Genomic DNA, 18,694 nt, shown 5'->3' with positions numbered 1-18,694 from the left:
GCATCTGTCATTTAGTGAACATTGCAATAATAGCAAAGGGTAAGGTTGGCCTTGAGAATGATCCCCGGCCGGTTAGCCACAAGTTTTTTTCAGTCTTCTGAGTGGAGAGCAGGATTTTGAACCAGGGTCCCTTGGCTTAGTAAGAAGGAGAAGAAAACAGGGAATGAGAGAAGGCCTCAGGCCAAATAGGACTCTACTGAAAGAGTTTGTGGTGTGAAGTTTTTTTCTGGCACTCGTCCAAGTTATTGAGCTGCATTGGAAGGAACCTTTTTGAGGCTGAAGTTGGACCAATTCACTGCTACCTTCTGGCGAGTTTGTTTTGCGGAATCAAGGCAAAACCTTTTGGGAACAAACAAAAACAAAGAAAACGAGGAGGAGCAAAGTGAGAGGAAATAATGTTCGTCAAAATAGCAGTTTAGCTCACTTTTTTCCAAGCATTTTGGTACACTGGTGTACTCCACTTACCTTTTGAAGTATTCCACTTCCCGATCAATCTCATCCATTTCTGTTGGATCCACGTCTTTTGGGAGAAATACGTCATCTAAAGAAAAAAAAAAAAAAAGAAGAAGATTCAAATTAGATGGAAAGATTGAAAAAATAGAAACAATCATTATTTCACATACACAAATTCTTCCATACCGATGGCGCTGCTGGATTTTTCACCCTTGTTCTTGTTCTTCTTACTTTTCCCCTTAGACTGCTGTTGTTGCTGCCCGTTTGCCGAGATAGAAAGATGAGCTTTACTTTCGACATCCTGCTCATATCGACCTCCACGTGTCTCTGTGTCACCTTTCACCTTTTGTGTATTCGAGAGGCCACCATTTGCTCCATTTGCTGTATGTTTGAACAATCTGCCCTCCTCAGCTTTCTTAGGCGTGTTTCTCTGGTAGTTGTTGTCTGCAGAGTGCTGTGGTTGCTTGTTCCCAATTTTTGAGCCATTAGATGCCATTTCTTTAGACTCACTGGTTTTCTGCATTTCATTTCCACAGGCAGCTTTGGTTGATTTGCTTGAATTTTGCTCTGACACGGATGGCTCCTGTCTTTGCTGTTGTTTTTTATTCTTCTTTGACTTTGCACCACCATTTCCCACTACGGTGTTCTTAGGATCAGGGATCTCCTCCTTTGATTTAGCGGTTGCTTGGACTGGCACCTGTGACAAATTGTCAGATCCAGTAGAAGTGCATCTTTCTGGGGAGCGTACTCTAATAAGCTTTGATAGACTGGGTGTAGTGTGCAACCGCTGGATGTCCTTTGAGCCAGCAGTGACTCCTGATGCTGTGGTGGTGGCATTAGGGGATGAGACAGTGGTTGTGTCCTCCCATCCATTAACCAAATCAAGGTGGCTCTTAAAGGGTCCCAATGAAAGCGGGGCAAGGTCCAGATCTATTTGCTGTAGGTCAGAGGAACCATTGAGGTGGGACAGTAAATGGTTGCCCTCCAACGTGGCTGCCTTCTTTGGAAAGTCATTGACATCCAGATTGAGGTCGTACATGCTAAATGAAGCCCTGATTGAGTCTTTGATGGTGTTCTTAATCTCTTCGAGTCGACTGGTGAGAAAGCTGTTGACACGTTCCAGCTCCAGCTGAGGCCAGTCTAGCAACCGACTTGCTTCAGAACCATCAGGGACGGGTTCATCAACAGGCTCGCATGAATTGGAGTGGGGGTCACTGCCTGCAGCACCCATGTTGCCCTGCTGAGCTTTTTCCTGAAACCAATACATTCTGAATATGAGAGTCTGGGCAAGCACTTATATAACAAAGGTATTGCCACAAAGACAATATAACAATGTGATAGTATATCATAGTATATTTTTATACTATCAGTAGTATAAAAAGGTACCCAGATGCCAAGATGCCTGACTTCTCATTGTATTCTTTGAATAACTTGTTTCTTATTTTTAACATCTATAATGATTGAATCCATTCAATTTAATTCTGTTTTTGATACTAACCATGGTAAACATGGTTGGTAGTGATTTGAGTTTTTATCATATCTCCTTTTTGCATAACAGCTTTCAAGGAGAGTGGGAGAATCTGTCATTTACAACAGGCATTCAAATTTATTGGGGCTCACAAGGCAGTGTATCTCTATAATTTTAATCACACTGTCCTGAGTAAGCATTTACTGTTGGCTCTCTTAATACGGAATCAGAGCCATTTGAAGTTATGGCCAATGCAAACGAAATATTTCTGGCTGCTGCTAAATCTGAAATCTTCAGGGCTATGACTTGAAACTTTTGTCTATTTAGGAAACATTCTAATAACCGGGATTGTGCTAAGCCAACATTTACCACTACAGAGAGGTTTGCTGGAATACATATTCATGTTTCTTTGAATACTTCTACAAAAAAGCATGAATAAAAACAGTTTCTTATGTTAACATACCTTCTTCTTTTGCTTGTGTCGAGCCCTTTTAGCTGCCTTGGCACTGTTAACAGGTTTGGGCTCAGAACTATTTATGAAGTCTAGAAGCTCATCCACATCTCGGTTGTCAATAGCACTAGCCACTGTCAGTTCTGAATCTTGGCGCTGAGGCAGCTCCTCTTTGCGTCGGGTCAGACGTGAGCGGAGTTTCTCTCGGATCTCAGCATAGTTTCGGCTAGTTGGTGCAGCTGGAGGCTGTGAGAAAAATCGGTATTATGTCATAATGACAGCTTTTAAATATGCTAAAGGTGTGTGGTGGCAAAGTGAACCCTGAAATACGGCTTCAAAAGTGGTCGCAACAAAGTTTACCGCATTATGTCCAAAAAACTCGCAGTAGCAGCAGTCACAGTACTTCCCATCCTTCTGATTGGTGGAGGAGGAGGCACAAGAGCTCCTCTCAGAGCTGCTGTCTTCATCTTCTCCTTCCTCCAACTCAGAGGGCGGGTGACACAACGTCCCATTTGTCATTTTGTGCCCTTTACATGCCTGGTCCCTACAAACGAGAGGTAGTTGACATGACGATATTTGCCCTCAGACACTTTCTGATTTCACAATCAGCACAGTTACTGAATTTAACCACATTACATCACTTTAAGATCCGTTCTGATATCACTACTAACCTGCAGGCCCCAGCTGTCAGATGACCTACATTGGAAGGGGCGACTGTTCCCGTACTGTGTCCATTACAGGAGTGGTTACAGCCTGTGAGAGACGTACCCAGTTTGCTGTGTTGGGCATTCACAGCGGGAATGTGGGAGTTTTTGCATGGGCTGGGCTTGTGTACAGATGTTGGGCTATCAGGACTGGGAGAATTAAGTTTGGCCGAGGGGCCGTGGAGATTTGGTACCAGTGGTGAGAAGGGAGCATGGGCTGCGTGGGCCGCAACACCAGTGCCAGACGAGGATGTTACATGGCCATGCTGCCCAGAGTTCGGCTTTGGGGGCAGGAGAGAGGAATGCTGGGACGACAGGCTGGTGGGACTGTTGGGTGGTACCGACAAGTCTGTGTGTTGATGGTGGTCACTGGGGTGGAAGGCTTCACCTGGAAAATGTAAATGAGTAATATAAATTACGTATGGATCATAAAGACTGCAGCATCTTTTTCACATAGTCAATAAACTTGTATTCTGTTTCGCAAATCTTATTCCACATGGTTTTTAAATCTATAAAGATCATTATAACTAAGTGAGCCAATTATCACATGTACTGAATGTAAATTAGATTGTCCACTTTCAGTACAATATGTTCTGTTTAAACTATGTTTTCTGATACAGTATCAAAAGTCTAAAAATAAAAACATACTAAGTAATCCACAATTACTGAAATCTGCCATATGTGATTCAAAAGTAATTTTTTTGTTCTTGGTAATAAGTATGCAATTTATATTAAATGTCTAAATAATACTACCAACCCTCAACAGTCACAGGTAAATCACCTGGTGGTGTTGGTCGACGGCACATGGTCTTGAAGTGCTTGGGAGTGGTTATACAAAGGTCTGCTGAGGTAGAAAGGGGGTTCCCAACAGAAGATCCGCTGGTGTTCTGGGATGACGGGTGACTGTAGGGGCAGACTTTGGTCCCCAACGTTTTAGCAGATTTCCCAGGCGCTTCATGAAGTCCTCTTTTCTCATGACAGACTGAACCAGGTGTTCCACCTGGAGATGGAGAAAATTCAACTGTATCAGTGCACTGATAATAAATGCAAGAAAGTAAGAGTATAATGAGCATAATAAGAGTGAGAAGAAAGAAAAAAAAATTTACTTTTTTAGGTGTTTCAAAATTTAGAGGCGCAAAAGCACAGGATCAGGATTAGGTGAGGATAGGATTTCTTCTGTCCATAACAGAAAAGCACCAATAATTTTGACCGAGCTCATTCCTATTTGCTAATTTATGCTCAATTTTTGGGACTGTAATTTTTGCTACCTTATTCTTATCTTAGACTACAGTATATTAAAATGTCCAGAAATTACAATTTCTCCCTTTTTGGAGAAAAACACCTGTACTGGAAGACATGTTTAGGCTTTTTTGTTTACCAAATTGGGCAAGGGCAAGGGCAATACAATTGTCATCATTTATCAAATCAATAATTTAGAATTACCAGCAGAAGCCAACACAAGTTTTACTGTAAGATTTCACTCAAACATTTAAAAGAGTATGCAGTTAAATCAATCAGGTAATTCAGGTTCTTGACATACTGATGTGAGACAAATATTTCTTTGGCATAACTCATACGTGAAAAAAACAAAACAAAACATTGTTTGTCAATATAACTGGCAGCTAAACACCCATCGTTTCAGTTGTCACAACAAATTTTAAAAATAAAGCTGTTATACATGAGCAAAACTAAACAGCTAAATTAGGAATCCAGCCAGATATATTCACTTGTTAACTTCTATAAGGAGCTTTAAAGGTTTGAAAACAAATACAAGTCTCTTTTTCTCAACAACAACAAATGTTTCAGTTTCATATTCAATTCTCCATGTGCGATGCCTCTCTGTTATGTGTGGACATATTTTCTGGCTGGGTAGAGCAGGTACATTGAAGCATAACCATGGTAGACGACTGAACAGTTACAGGGAAGAGAAATATATTATTTATAAATGCAGCCTCTATTGAATTTTCTTTTCTATCTGTTAACTGTGAGAAAAACATATTTAATTCGAATTTAATATGCTATAATTTAATGTCTTAATGTCTGAGTTCCAGATAATCAACCAATCAACAAGCATAAAGAAAAATGATTTTGCTCCAGGTTTAATGAACTGTGGCACAGTATGCCTATTGCTCTTTCAGCAAAGTGTGGCCGTGATTGCAACTTAAAACTGCCAAGTGAATATAATTTGATTACCTGAGTTAGCTAAACTACACACATAATTTTATTATCTTTACTGGCAGAGCTACTATACTGCATGTCTGTCATGTAGCTTCCTTTTAACCTTTCGCAACTTTTAGCATATGTCTATACCACAACATTTAAATCAAAGACAGCAAAAATAAGTGTGGATTAAATCTACTCGCCTCTATAGGCCTCTATATTCAGTTTATTCTGAGTGTTTAAGTGGCATTTCACATGGTTCACATCATATTGTTCACATTGCTTGTTTACTTCATCTTAAATTACAGGAATTTTTCCTTTGTAATGTGAAACTACATGTATGTAAAAGTTTGAACTGAAAACTTGATTCAAGAAAATATTGCTAAACATTTCCAAAAATATTCACAACATGAGACATTTGTTGCACTTCACCAGCCCTGTGAAAGTTTTAGAAGGTGACCTTTTTGAGTTGCCATTTTATTGGAAAACAGCCCACACAGGTGATGAATGTTATTGGTGTTTTTTCTGTGACTACAGTGATTTTGGTGGTTAGTATGGTTACATTTAATGAGCAAGCAGGTTTATTTAAATTAATTTTATAAATGATGATCCAAGTCATATTCTCCAATTCAGTAAAACTATATCAACATGTGGTTTGTTTGTTGTTACTGTTTTTTTTTTATCACCAGAAGCCATGTGCACCTGGCAACAATGAGAGCATTTGAAAGCATTTTGAGCATTAGATTCCCCAAGTTGTCTGGTTGTTCTTCTTGAATGTAATAGACTACCAACTGAACAAGAAAGGGGTAAATAGATATTACATATTTAATATAGAAATAAGTCAATTTCAGAACTATGATTCCAAATTCATTCCCATTTTCCTTGCAGAAACTCACAAAACCAGGCTAAAATTTACCTTTCTATTGTTATTAACAGTTAATGTCACTGTCATTAAATGTTCTGTGGAGCTGTCTTTTACCCTGTAATGACAGACCTTGTTGTGAGTGTGAAGAATTGTTGTGGTTGCAGTGCTCCCCTCCGTTAGTGTGGGCAGAGTTCCAGAGACCTGACAGTTTGTGGGCTGACAGGAAGGAACTTGGGTCCCAGTCCACCGTACTTTGCTCTGGGTAACCGTTCCCACAGCTCTGGGACTTACAGGAGGAAGAGTGTGACAATGGTACCTGAAGGACAAAAGAAAAACAGAAGAAGAAAAAAAAAAGATAAATAAAACAGAAAATTTGAAAATTTGTTGTTTTGTTTGTTGTTTTTTGCAACAGCACAGCATATTGTCTGGAGAGCTCAATAATAACAAAACACATCGAAGTTTTGAGAAGTGTTTGAAAGTTAAAACCAAATATCTGCATAACATCTTAAGACACCACAGTGGCCTGCAGTCAATGGTAATTCACCCAGTCTCCAACATTTGCATTTCATGGAAAGTATTTTTATACAAACAGAAGGCAAAAATGATTGCTGCTGCTGCTGCACATACACCACAGAAAAACAAATACAAAATTAAGTTACTGCTGAAAAGACAAGTGGACTACATTGAAATATTATGACACAATTCACAAGGATGGATTGATTTTGTGAGCAAGCACATGCAAATCCAATGCTCTGGGTGATGAATAAAGATGAGATTACATCAGTCTAAAGAAACGAACAGATTAACTAGAAAGTAGTAAGACAAAGTCGTGAATAGGTCCCAAACATCTGACCCAAATCAGTTCCCTTTTATTTACCGGCGTAGGCTGCTCCGGGGTGCTCCGCCTCTCCTCCTCTTCTACACTCTTGCAGCAGCTTTGACAGATCCATAGAGGCACCTCTCCCAGAAGGGACTGAGAGAGTGAGGGCACAGCATCAGCAAGCTTACGCCCTGGCGCCTCCCGCAATAAGGCCTGGGAGAGTGCAGGCACGGCATCAGCCAGCTTGGTCCCATGCCCCCCAGGGAGCCCATTCACCGAGCTTGCTCCCCAGTCCTTAAATTCACGGTGGCACAGCAGGCAGCAGGTGTGCATGGGCTGTGTGGAGAGAGAAAATTAGGATAAAGAAGCCAGATGTTGTGATTACCGGTCAAACTGTGATCTGTGACACATTACTTTGTTGGCTAAATGTCGCAATAAAGAAGGCAGACTCAGCCTGATGTCTCTCAGAGTAATTCAACAAAACTTGACAAAACCAAGTGTTAGCCAGTTAGCAATCACAGATGATATTTGTGTTTGTAAAAATTGTGTGTGCAGAGATTTTTTATTTATGAATTAGCTATAATGAATAGTCAAATACTGAGCATTGTATTTTTTGTGCAAGCTACTGTTTTACACATGTGACCCATTTATTATTTATTTCATGGACTTTTGTTCTTTGCTTTTATACTGTAGATTACAACACAGATACTGTGTTGATTTCATGTAGCAACTTCCCTTTGACCATGACAAATTTCTCCCAAGGGCGACAAATGAAGTAACCTTGCGTCTTTGTGATCCAAAATATCACGTAGGTTCAGCTGGCTTTTGTGACAAACACTGTGCAGTATAGCTTTAATGTGAGATGGTTTCACCCAAATGAACTATACAAACTGGTAGAGATCAATAGAAATGTGCTCCTCAGTATTTCTCTTCATCATCACATTTTATAATGCTGTAATATACACATTTTAAATTTTTTTAATGATCAGGTTATTCCTGATTTTATTATAACCCATTTCTACCGAAAACGTTCATCTTTTTCGTCTTATTCTGAGAAGTGGCTCTTACAACAGTGGTATACACTGTAATTACTACAATCAGTCAGGTTGCTAGTTTAGGCTCAGATGTCAATATTAGGTTAACGTGGAGGGTGCAAGCCTCACCTCTAGAAGTTAATGCTCAATCTAAACTTACAATTAGCCTTCGATTAGCCGGTGCTGCCTGCATGCCATGCATTGAAACTTTTGACATTAGCTCATGTCATGCTCCGGCAGTAAACTGGGGTACAATACAAAAACAAGCTAAAGAGCACAAGAGAGTCGAGTGAGCCATTCATCCCATGTGTGAGAGTCAGCTTCGTTAATTTTGAGCCCACTGTCCCTTCTCACTGGCTGTCCGGTGAGTTGGTAGCCAGTTAGCCGCTGCTGGCTGCCCGGCTCCTGAGGATGGTTCAGGAGCCGCTCGGCAGCAAGCACGTTTGCAGCACGCTAGCTGCTGGTAGCCCGCCTAGCCTCCTGGCTAATGTTAGCAGGGCGGATGAAGAGTTATAAACGCTGCGAATGGGACGACCTGTCCGAGCCACAATGTCAGCTGCCCGGCACAGGAGATGAGCAATACTAACCACCCTGCCCCGAAGCCGCCCGGCGGGGACGGTTTCGCTCGCTAAGTTGGCCATATTATTTATTTAATTATAAATCAAACGACGTGAAGATCTGCATCAAAGACTACTGCGTTAAGACTAAAATAGCTTTCCGCCAAGCAGCGGGTGTGTGTTAACTTCGCCTCTGCAGGATCGAGCTGCTACAGAAAATAAAAGCACAATGGAGGATGCTTGGATTAGCAGAAAGGTGCTAGCACGGAGGCTAGCTAGCCTATTTTAAAAGCAGCGATTGGCTTGATGCTAGCTACCTGGTTCGCCCTGGTTGTGGCCAGCCTATCCAGCCCAGCATCTCCACTGCCACCGCCAGCCGCATCGCCGAGAGAGACTGGGCTCTTCGGTACGGTCTGCTGTCCAGGCACAAGCTCCTTCTGGGCCACCCCTTGCTGCTTGCTTTTCTTCCTTGCCATTACGAAGGTGTTTGGGGTACGCTTTGGCCAAGTTTGCACCAGTTTCGATTAATTAAGGAGCACACTTTCGTTTCTTCTCGGACCTCAAATTGTTCTCTATCTCCTCCAGTCAAGACAACAGTCAATATGGCGGAGGACGGGCACACTCAGGAGTTCATAGGTTAAAGATACTGCTGGCAAAGAGGCTTCACTGCCATACGGAGAATACAGCTAAAGCCCCACGTAGACGGTGAAGCCAGGCGCCGCCATATGTAGTAAGGGCAAACCTCTCCTCCCACCTTCCTCTATATCTGAGGGTGAAGACAATTGAACAGCTCCACCTGCTCCCATTGGCTATTCAAAGGTTTCAGGATTTTCAGTATGTAGTATAATACGAAATCATATCACATCATATTCTGTTTAACAATTTTGGTTAATAAAGACAAATTTGCATTAGCAAGCAATAGCATTGTTAGCCAACACCATAGATGAAACTAAAGGTGCTCCAGCGGAGGAAGGAAGCCTTACAATGACGTATACGTCGTCCCGAGACGCTTTCAGAAGCGTTAGGAAATGTTGACAACAGAACGAAATGTTCAGTTTGATGAACTGAAAGCTATCGTGATGTCTGGAAAATACGTGGTTTCGTACACTATGATTAACATTTACTTTATATTTTAGATAGATGGTTGGCATTTTAACATGCACCCAAACTATATAAACCGGTAGGTTGAGTTGATAGCACTGAACACTTAGTCAAGTTGATAGTATATGGCCAATAAAAGAAGTCAGTTTAACTAAATTAACTGGCACTCACAAAATAAATTCACTACTATACGAGGCCGGTTTTGGCATAACTGTCGACAAACCCGGTTCCCGCCGTGTGGCATTTATTCTCGACAACTGAAATGTCCGAGTTTACGGCGCGCCGTGAAGGCAGCGTGGCTGCTGAGGTATTGCGGACTGAGTACGTAGTACAGACAGTCAGCTTCACCGACTTCACAGACGACTGGCACAGTTCTCACAGTGGACTCTTATTTTCACCAAAACCACAATGGAAGGAACCATTTGCAACATCCAGGTGCTTCTACGAGCAGCCGAGTTTCTGGAGAGAAGAGAGAGAGGTAGGCCCGTGTATTTTGTGACAACTGTCAGTCTCCAGAGGAGGAAGCTGCTTATTGTTAAAACAACAAAAATGCACAATGAAGCCAAATTGTCGATGCGCGCAAAACAGCACTCGCGGACGCGATGCGCCGCATTTCGTTGGCGAGTTCGCCGAAATTCTCGCTTCAGGATTGTTTTAGGCGATCTTCCCGTTTGACTCAGTGACCTACATATCGGTCCCATCATTGTACTTAAAGGCGCCAATCTGATCCCATTTGAAAGTGAGTCCGAGTGGCACAGAGCGATCAGTACGATGTCTTAAAGAGAGGCAGAAAAGAGCGATGCTGCGACTTCCATTCACAGTCTGCACTCTGTAAACAGTGTAATAGCCGTTTAAACCACTCGGCCACTAAATGCATCTCTTATGATGGCATAATAAGCGGTGTGAGATGGCGCCAAAACCAAAAACAAACCGTCCAGCGGATGATGCTGATGACAACAGCAGGCTGGCTTTGTCCATATTTCACGTAAACCTCGATTTTTAGCCATTTTAATACCTGTTACATTTGTATCTTTGCATTATTAAGAACAAAGAATGATGTTTGCACTCAACAATGTAATTGCAGTTCTGAATTTCGAAGCTGCTGATCGTAACAGCCGTGATGTGTTTTCCCTGCACAGAGGCAGAACATGGATATGCTTCAGTCCTGCCTCTCAGTCCTGGTCACTCTGCTAAAAGGAGCAAGCAGAAGAGCAAGAAGATATCTGCTGGTGGCAATAGGTGAATGCATTACATAACAAACAACTGACGACAGGGTGTGGCTGTGAAGTGTGACTTTGAGCTCTGACGAAGTACACAGTGCAAAGTATGCAAAAAAAAAATCACATTATGATTAATTTAGCCTAATTTGTTCAGTGACAAAAATGTAAAATAGCAGTGATGTGATTTTTTTTATTTTTTTTGCTGGGATTTGTACTTTAAGCGTGTCTGGATATGGTTTGTTGGCCAAGGCATCTGTGCAGCAACATAATGCTTGTTTATGTTGTGACATACCATCTCATAGTCAAAAAAGAATGTAGCTCCTGTGACGTAGATGTTGGATTTGACTGTAATGTAATTTCAATAATCCTTTTGATTTCTTGTGCAGCCTTACTTTCAAACATGAATACCCCACAGCCATTGCTTAAGCTGCGGTTGTTTTCATGAATGGATTACAGAGCTAAAATATATCTATCTTCCTGTCACAACAGGTCAGTCCACAATGAGCTGGAAAAAAACAGGTAATTCATGTTGCTCATAATAACTTTCATCCTATAGTGTTCAAGTCCAGTGTCGATTTAAAGTCACCTTGCTTGTATTAATATCATCAACTGCTTCCTCTTAATTTTGTTTTGTAGACGAGCTCAGCTGAGGCATTGCCTGGAGCAGCTCAAGAAACAAGTCCCTCTCTCATCTGACTCCATGAGGAACACCACCCTCAACTTGCTTAGAAGAGCCCAGGTTCATATAAAGGTAGAAACAACGTCCCTGCATTGTATTGACATAGTTGTGGTCACCAGCACAGCATTGAGACAGTCGAATAAACCCTCATTGTTGTTTACCCTGCGCTGCTCTTCTTTTGATATAGACAAAATGCTTCGGGGGAACTCCAGATGCTCATCCCAACTTGGCACTGTCTAAGGTCTACAGCTCACTTATTTTCTATCTCTGCCTTTTAATTTCAGAAACTGCAGGAGCAGGACGAGCACGCAGAGAAACTGAAGGGGCGCCTGCGCTGGGAGCAGAGAGAGCTGCAGGTTCGGCTTGAGCAGCTGCAGAGAGGAACAGAGAGGATGAGGAACAACAGTCAGGGATCAACCATGTCCTCTGAAAGGTCGGACTCTGACAGAGGTAGGTCTGTCAGACACAGGAAGCATCTCACCTCGACCTTTTAGTAATTTCACGCCTGTGTAGGACTTGGTTTTGCTTTCTGTAATTATTCCTCTCTCCTAAGGTTCTTTAAATGTGTGTTTTGGGCTAGGCTAAGCCACCTGGCAAATGGCAGCAGCTTCATGTTGACTCTTGTTCATTCTTTTCATGGCTAAAAAACTGTAACTTAATTAATAATTATTCTGTCTCTCCTATTAAACTATAGACAAATTTTTGTAAATCATTATGCACAGTCACAATGTTGTATTTATATACATCATTTAGCATATTTTAATCATATGGCATTTGCATATACCCAATTAATTTGTCTAAATAATTGAAAGTGAATTAGAAAATTAATATTGTATTTTACCTTTTCAAACTGTTTGCTTTGTTTAATATTGGAATGGAACACAATTAGTTTATCCTGTGTCCTCTCTGCATTTGCCAAATTGTGATAAATATAATTATGTTGTTCATGAATGATGTTTTAATACTATGATCCAGCCTTAGTTTAACCTACCATACAAGCCAGTTTCCTAATTTTAATTTCTGCTAATTACATTACAGAGGACGTGGAGATTGATGTGGAGAGCATTGTGTTTGACTGTGTAGACTCTGATGGACTGAGCATTGCACACACTGATGCAGACCACTGTTACTCCAGCATGGACAAAGCCTGGCTATGACGGCAGTAAGCTTGAAGTAACTCACTTTATACCACCAGAGGAAGAGGAGGAGGAGAAAACATTCCAAAAACAAGCAAACAAAGGATGAGGCACAATAAGAAAATGTTACACAACAACTGAACACTTATTCATGGTTGTATTTTTTATGTACCCCCTTCAGATTTTCTCAGACTACAAGATGAACAATAATGTTGGTTATAAATTAGCTGTGTCCATTTGCACTGAATAGAAGTTGAATTCACTGGGCTGGGATGGATGTAACATTGCACACATATGTATATAAACAGTTACAGTCCAACGTTTTGACACACTTTCAAACCTTTGACTGGAATTGCATATGCATTTGTTTTGGCATCAACCATTTATGCCCCCCCCCAAAAAAAAAGCTATGAGGCGTGATTTGAACAGTTCATTCATCTTTAAGGGCTTTTCCAAATAAGGGCTTTTTATTCATAACTCTTAACTTATTCTTCACTTCAGTTATCTGTAGTAAATTCTGCTTTAAAACATATTTGGTCTGGTAGTATGCAGCATCTCTTTAGCACTAAGTTTGTATTTCATTAACATCATGTCTAGCATGCACTTACAACAATAATCTGTGCTATGTTTTGTATTTTTGTCCTATTATGTAAGGTCTGTCAGGTTTGTTTGTTATTTTTCTTCTGTTGCACAAAAACTACCATACATTGCACTTGTTTTATTTCAAAAAGATTTCGTCTGTCAAAACGAAAATAGTGAGGAGGAATTAAATGGTTGCATTTGCACATTGATATCTGGCAATTATGTTACTATGCCAAATATTAAGTGTATTTGTACACTATTCAGTCTGTGGCGAAGAGCAAGAATTATAAAGTTTGGGTAAAAGATAAATTGTGAGCATTCAAAGGGGTTCCTTGCACAGATCTATTCACTGCTTATAATCTTAGCAGTTTTCAGTATCACAACTTTTTTGCCACTGCTTATGCATTTGTCAGTTAAAATTGTAATTATGCATGCACCAAATTCACCACAGTCAAGCAGGGAAGCTGTACTTGTAATGATTATGCAAATAATGCTGTATTACAAGTGTCTATTCAATTCATTGCTATATATTTAAGAGGAAGGTGCTTTTTCCCGATTCACTTTTTTATATGCAAGATGCCTTATTATCTTAGTACGTATGCATTCATCTATTTCTCCGCCCAGTAATATTATGTAGCATTTTGTACTGGTGTATTCTGTTTTTTTTTTTCCCAAGAATAAATATTTTCTATATAAGTGTGCAGTTTATTGTTACTTTACCAGACCTCTTGATTTGAAAGTCAGAGGTCCTGATATGTCCTGTAACCCCTAACTCCCCTGGTTGTGAAAGGCTGATGCAACTATTCAATACTGAGATACCACTTACTAGTTACAAATAAGATGTCCATTTATTGACAGGCTGATATTCATTTAATACAGTAAGAACACATTGTTGCAACGGTTACATCATCAGGTCTATGATGAATGTACAATACAAGATCATTTTTGTCATTGTACACACATTCTACATTTAACTGAAGACTGAAACCCCTTGCAACCAGAATGTCCCGAAATATCATGAGTGCTAAGCAATTATTTCTGCTTTAGCTATGACTGCCAATGATATGGACCTTTCTTCAGTCAATTAACTTCAACCTGAAGCAGTCAGTCACTGTCTTGGTAGGATGATTAAGGTGTGGGTCGATAAACTGGAACATAACAGGATTGCAACAACAAAAAACAACAAAGAACAAAAAAACGTAAGAAAATCACACAAGGATTTGAATCGATAAAAGATTTCTATATGTTTACCTTCTGGACAAGAATACAATGCTTTAACAAAAACAACATAACAAAGAAACTGTAAAAATTAAACATTGTTGATGGGCACAGAGGTTGAGCAAAGGTCTGAGGAACAGAATCAAGGTTGAGTAAGTGCTTTCCTTTTTTTCAGCACCCAAAGCCACATTTGACCATTCCTTTGTAAGATCCCTATCTAAATTCTGAAATGATTTGGTAATGGTACAGTAAATTCAGTGCGGCACAGATAGGGAGGATGGAACAGGCTCTTGAACCCAGCTCAGTCCTTTTATGGTCCACCCATCATTTCATTTAGATGCCACCTCACAGAGGTGTCTACCCATGACTGAGATCAGTTTGTCTTACCCTGATGACTGACAGAACAATGAGAGAGAATAAAGATAAATCTGCCCAAGTGTCAGTAGCTGCAGAACAAGTGATTGAAGTTAACTGTTCACACAAATTGTTTCTTCTGGGCATGTGAGGCAAGGTCTTTGGCTTTCTCCTTAGCTGCCAGTGCTGTCTCTCTTGCCCGCTCCGTTGCAGTTTCTGCCAGGGTTCTTGATGGAGTTTCCCCTTCAAAAGAGATTTAATGATGTTCTTCATTGGCTGATTGATGTACATACTAAGGTAATGAGTACCAGTAATATTTCCCAATTGTTTTGAAATTACACTTGACTTCAAATAATCTGGAAATGACTTCTGGACAAGTTTCAGCTACATCGGATGTAAAATGAAATGCAAATACTGAAGAATAAATGAGTGGCTTGATGATTTACCTTGCATTTTGGCCAGTATGTATTCAAAGCCTTTCATGGTCTTTGAAATACTGGTCTTGAACCTAGCTAGGCCAAATTCCTGAAAACAGACAACAGACAGTCAATGTAGACATAAAATACCTCTTTGCGAATGATGTGTTAGCAACTCATAACTCATATCACTTTTTATTTTCTTTCATTCACTCTCAGAAGGTGACAACAATTAACATTCAGTAGCTTGGCAGACAATGTCATGCAGTCAGTTGTTGCATCTTAACACTATTTTAGCATTTACAAGCTGAGAAATGTATGCATGTCTGTCCTGTGCTGTTATGTAGTGCAGTGCTACCCTTTACTCTACTGACCTGAATAGCTCTAGAGAGTCCATAGACATTGGAAGAGATCCAAGCCTCTCTTTTCATCTCTGTCCAGCTGTGATTCTCAGGGTTGATTTTGTACTCACACCGCTCTTCAACAGACTGGAGTAGAGAGCAAATTACACACACAAACAACATACCATTATAGTACTTTGAAACACTGAGTGCATATTGATGTCAACGCTAAGGTACCATGAGCCGAGCATGGCTGATGTTCCATGTGAATGTGGTCATGGTCCGTTTCTGAGGGTCCACAATGGAGTCCTCAATAATGTAAGCTGAGCTGGCCATGTGTTTCGGAAGGTACCGCTCCATCCATCGAGGTGCTCGGCTCGTTTTGGTCAACAGACGTCTGGAAATGAGGCAGTTGGTTGGAGTTACCTCTCTGAAAATGATGTCCTCAGTCAAAACATGGTTACTGTGGGAGAGAAAGAAATCAACACCTGACATAAAACCTGCTGATCTGTAATGATATTATGATTGTTTTAATGATTATTAGGCCAATCAATTCTCATTCTTTTGTCAAGTATTGTCAGAAAACAGGGGGACAAGTCTATTATATGTTTCAAATGACTGAAAATGTGAGTCTTAAACTTGGATACTTTATCTGGTTAAGTCAAAAGATATTTAGTTTGAAATAACATAAAAGAGATGAGAGAAGAGGAAAATCTTACATTAAGACGCTAAAGTTGCCATTTTTTGTTTGTTTTGCACTTAAGCTTAAAACATAAATACACTTTCAAAATGTATTATTTTGAAGATTTATTGATTTGATTTATTGAATTATTGTTTAAGATAGCAAAAGAAAATAATGAAAATCCTTAATTTTCTTTTCAATTCAGAAATGTTTTAACTGCTGCACTGTATTGCTGCTGCTGGGAGAGTTACAGAACTGAACATCAGTGGCAGAAGCAGCACTGAGATCTTTTATGGAGTAAAACTACAATACTATCAGCCCACTATATAGTTAAATTCCTACACAAGTTTACATAAGCAGTATAACACCTATGTATTATAATATTAGCATAGCATTTTTTGAAAGTAAAATATTGATGGACGATAGAATGAACCTGTCACGATTATAATTGTATTATCACACAATTCAAGTGTCAGCAGCATTTTAATGTTGCAACTTATTTAGGTAAAGCTTTTTTCAGCTACCTTATAGAGGTATAGATGGTCTTGTCTTTAACATCGTTAACTTATGTCATTTCACATGCTTTATATGTAAAACCAAAAGGAGAGAGAAAGAATTTAACAAGATACCAAAACTAGCATCAAAGATCCAGTGGTATTAGTGGAAGTACAGCATTGTATTTTCACCACTGCTTGCCTTTTAGTCGACCTGTGTCAGCTGTAGATCCACTGGACTCACCTGTAGGGGTTGGGGTATCGTTGCCAGAAAGCAATGCAGACTTGGTCCCAGGTGCTTTTCAGTAAATCTGCGCAGCAGAAATATTTCACCATTGTTCCGTCCGTATCTGGCAATATCCTGCAACACAAACACACACTGTTGGGCCGATCAGCTCATTTTTAAACGACCCCAAGAAAATTTAAATACATAAATTAAGACGCAATAACAACTGATGGTATACACGCGGAATCCAAGCTGGACAGCTGATTGTGGTTGATTTACTTAAAAAAACAAACAAATAAAAAAACACACACACACACACACACACTTGCACCAACTTTCTAGCTAACTGCGACATGACAGCTGCCGATCGAATGAGTGTTAAATAAAGTAGCCCCTTCCTTCCCGATCAGCAGGGTGGTGTGGCCACCATCACCGACACAGATATAGATATTCAGACGCTGACTGGGGAAGTTCGTCTGACTGTCACATTAGTCACGTCCGCACGGCTTAGCTTCCCCGTTAGCACGAGCTACATTAGCACGAGGCACACGGAACCAATGAACGGCCGCTTTAATGTCCCACCAACATTTAACACGAAAACACATTTCAGATGGGGGAGAGGGTTACCTGTATGGCGACGGTATTTAAGATAACGCTCTTTGCATTTTACAGTCCTGTCGGGATGAAGTCCATCGGGCGGCCACCCACCATTCATGTCCACAGTGACTGGGACTGGGGGGAAGGTCAAACATCGCGACACTTCCGGAGGCGGAGCAGACGTGATGTTCGGCCTGAACACTAGAGGACAGGACGGGACTGTGCTAGATGCTCCCCATCCACAGTCACCTTTGGTCAGGCACGTCCCAAGAATCAACCGTTGAGTGTTCGAGTCTCATAAAAGTGCTAAACAACGAGCACTTTGCAGCTCAATCCCCTCAAGCACATTGCAATGGAGAAGGATCAAGGCATAATTTAAAAAACTAATTAAACAAAACAAAGAATAAATATTCACGCATCATTAAGTGTAAAGCTTAATGGGTGCACTGCCATGGTTTGGGGGTTAATGTCTGTTGGCTGATAGCACTGTTAGAGGCTAAGAGCTTCTATAATAATCTACAGCATAAAGGAACATAGGCTAATGTGGGTGCCAAGAACTAACAATAAAAACGCAATATGTATTTTCACACTGAATACTTGTTACTTCGTTCTGAACCACATTTGAATGACGAAAAGCCAAAAAAAAAAAAATCGCTTTGGTTAATACTTGTGTTTTTTCATCAGTCCTCATATTAATGGATTGATTTTTTATTTTTTTTTTAGCTTCCAGAAGTTTGTGAAATTTATTTTCCCTGTATCACTAATTATGCAGCACACACATGCACCACAGCAGATGCAGTAGGCTTAGGTTTTGAGTAGTCTAACATTATTCAGGATAGTTTTATTTTACATTGAGGCACAAAACTTGTCAGTCCAGAACGACAAACAAAGTCTTTTTGAATAGTAATGGCTTGAAATGGGTAACCAGATGCCTTTATCATATCATAAATAAATCAGTCTTCATGTTTGACCACAAAGGAAGGACGCTTCATCAGCTAAGTATAATCAGCAAAGAAGTTCATGGCATCTTCGTAAATCCTTTTTTTAACATGTCCTTAAAGCAACTGCTCCCATTTTGTACTGAGGGTATGATGAAGTTGCTGCTCCCACTTCACACATTTCACTGGTTTTCAGTC

At 40.3% G+C, this 18,694-nt stretch overlaps 3 protein-coding genes across 5 annotated transcripts; 1 reads left to right on the top strand and 2 right to left on the bottom strand.

The window, feature by feature from the left end:
* Nucleotides 1-227: 227 nt before the first annotated feature.
* fam193b (family with sequence similarity 193 member B) lies at nt 228-9,117 on the bottom strand. Its single transcript, XM_029512368.1, has 10 exons — nt 8,830-9,117; nt 6,979-7,257; nt 6,231-6,417; nt 3,858-4,076; nt 3,044-3,464; nt 2,733-2,916; nt 2,385-2,618; nt 640-1,705; nt 466-541; nt 228-339 (listed from the first exon to the last, which is right to left on the bottom strand). The coding sequence occupies exons 1-10, from the start codon at nt 8,986-8,988 to the stop codon at nt 243-245; spliced, it is 2,922 nt and encodes a 973-aa protein (XP_029368228.1). The 5' UTR covers nt 8,989-9,117; the 3' UTR covers nt 228-242.
* An 835-nt stretch (nt 9,118-9,952) lies between these two features.
* mxd3 (MAX dimerization protein 3) lies at nt 9,953-13,920 on the top strand. 2 transcript variants are annotated; one of them, XM_029512801.1, is made up of 6 exons: nt 9,953-10,091; nt 10,753-10,852; nt 11,323-11,352; nt 11,470-11,584; nt 11,797-11,962; nt 12,551-13,920. In XM_029512801.1, the coding sequence occupies exons 1-6, from the start codon at nt 10,022-10,024 to the stop codon at nt 12,667-12,669; spliced, it is 600 nt and encodes a 199-aa protein (XP_029368661.1). In that variant the 5' UTR covers nt 9,953-10,021; the 3' UTR covers nt 12,670-13,920. The 2 variants fall into 2 exon arrangements, with proteins under 2 accessions (XP_029368661.1, XP_029368662.1); XM_029512802.1 differs by having other exon boundaries at nt 9,990-10,091; nt 10,698-10,852.
* Nucleotides 13,921-14,061: 141 nt separating this feature from the next.
* Nucleotides 14,062-17,699, bottom strand: prelid1a (PRELI domain containing 1a). 2 transcript variants are annotated; one of them, XM_029512749.1, is made up of 6 exons: nt 17,589-17,699; nt 16,980-17,096; nt 15,797-16,022; nt 15,593-15,706; nt 15,249-15,327; nt 14,062-15,045 (listed from the first exon to the last, which is right to left on the bottom strand). In XM_029512749.1, the coding sequence occupies exons 2-6, from the start codon at nt 17,069-17,071 to the stop codon at nt 14,924-14,926; spliced, it is 633 nt and encodes a 210-aa protein (XP_029368609.1). In that variant the 5' UTR covers nt 17,072-17,096; nt 17,589-17,699; the 3' UTR covers nt 14,062-14,923. The 2 variants fall into 2 exon arrangements, with proteins under 2 accessions (XP_029368609.1, XP_029368610.1); XM_029512750.1 differs by having other exon boundaries at nt 16,980-17,112; nt 17,589-17,673.
* Nucleotides 17,700-18,694: the final 995 nt, after the last annotated feature.

The sequence above is a fragment of the Echeneis naucrates genome, chromosome 10, assembly GCF_900963305.1.
Source record: "Echeneis naucrates chromosome 10, fEcheNa1.1, whole genome shotgun sequence".
Lineage (NCBI taxonomy): Eukaryota > Metazoa > Chordata > Actinopteri > Carangiformes > Echeneidae > Echeneis > Echeneis naucrates.
Note: the sequence above shows the minus strand (reverse complement) of the source record. Positions and strands in the feature narration are given on the sequence as shown.

Excerpts from the sequence above, each read along its gene's own strand:
- fam193b (XM_029512368.1), bottom strand. The coding sequence starts at position 8,988 with ATGGCAAGGAAGAAAAGCAAGCAGCAAGGGGTGGCCCAGAAGGAGCTT. Across the intron at positions 2,619-2,732 it reads AGTTTTTTGGACATAATGCG|CCTCCAGCTGCACCAACTAG; the intron begins GTAAACTTTGTT and ends TTTTTCTCACAG. Across the intron at positions 542-639 it reads AAAATCCAGCAGCGCCATCG|ATGACGTATTTCTCCCAAAA; the intron begins GTATGGAAGAAT and ends TTTTTTCTTTAG.
- mxd3 (XM_029512801.1), top strand. The coding sequence starts at position 10,022 with ATGGAAGGAACCATTTGCAACATCCAGGTGCTTCTACGAGCAGCCGAG. Across the intron at positions 10,092-10,752 it reads TCTGGAGAGAAGAGAGAGAG|AGGCAGAACATGGATATGCT; the intron begins GTAGGCCCGTGT and ends TTCCCTGCACAG. Across the intron at positions 11,353-11,469 it reads AATGAGCTGGAAAAAAACAG|ACGAGCTCAGCTGAGGCATT; the intron begins GTAATTCATGTT and ends TTTGTTTTGTAG.
- prelid1a (XM_029512749.1), bottom strand. The coding sequence starts at position 17,071 with ATGGTGAAATATTTCTGCTGCGCAGATTTACTGAAAAGCACCTGGGAC. Across the intron at positions 16,023-16,979 it reads CGATACCCCAACCCCTACAG|TAACCATGTTTTGACTGAGG; the intron begins GTGAGTCCAGTG and ends TCTCTCCCACAG. Across the intron at positions 15,046-15,248 it reads CATACTGGCCAAAATGCAAG|GGGAAACTCCATCAAGAACC; the intron begins GTAAATCATCAA and ends TCTCTTTTGAAG.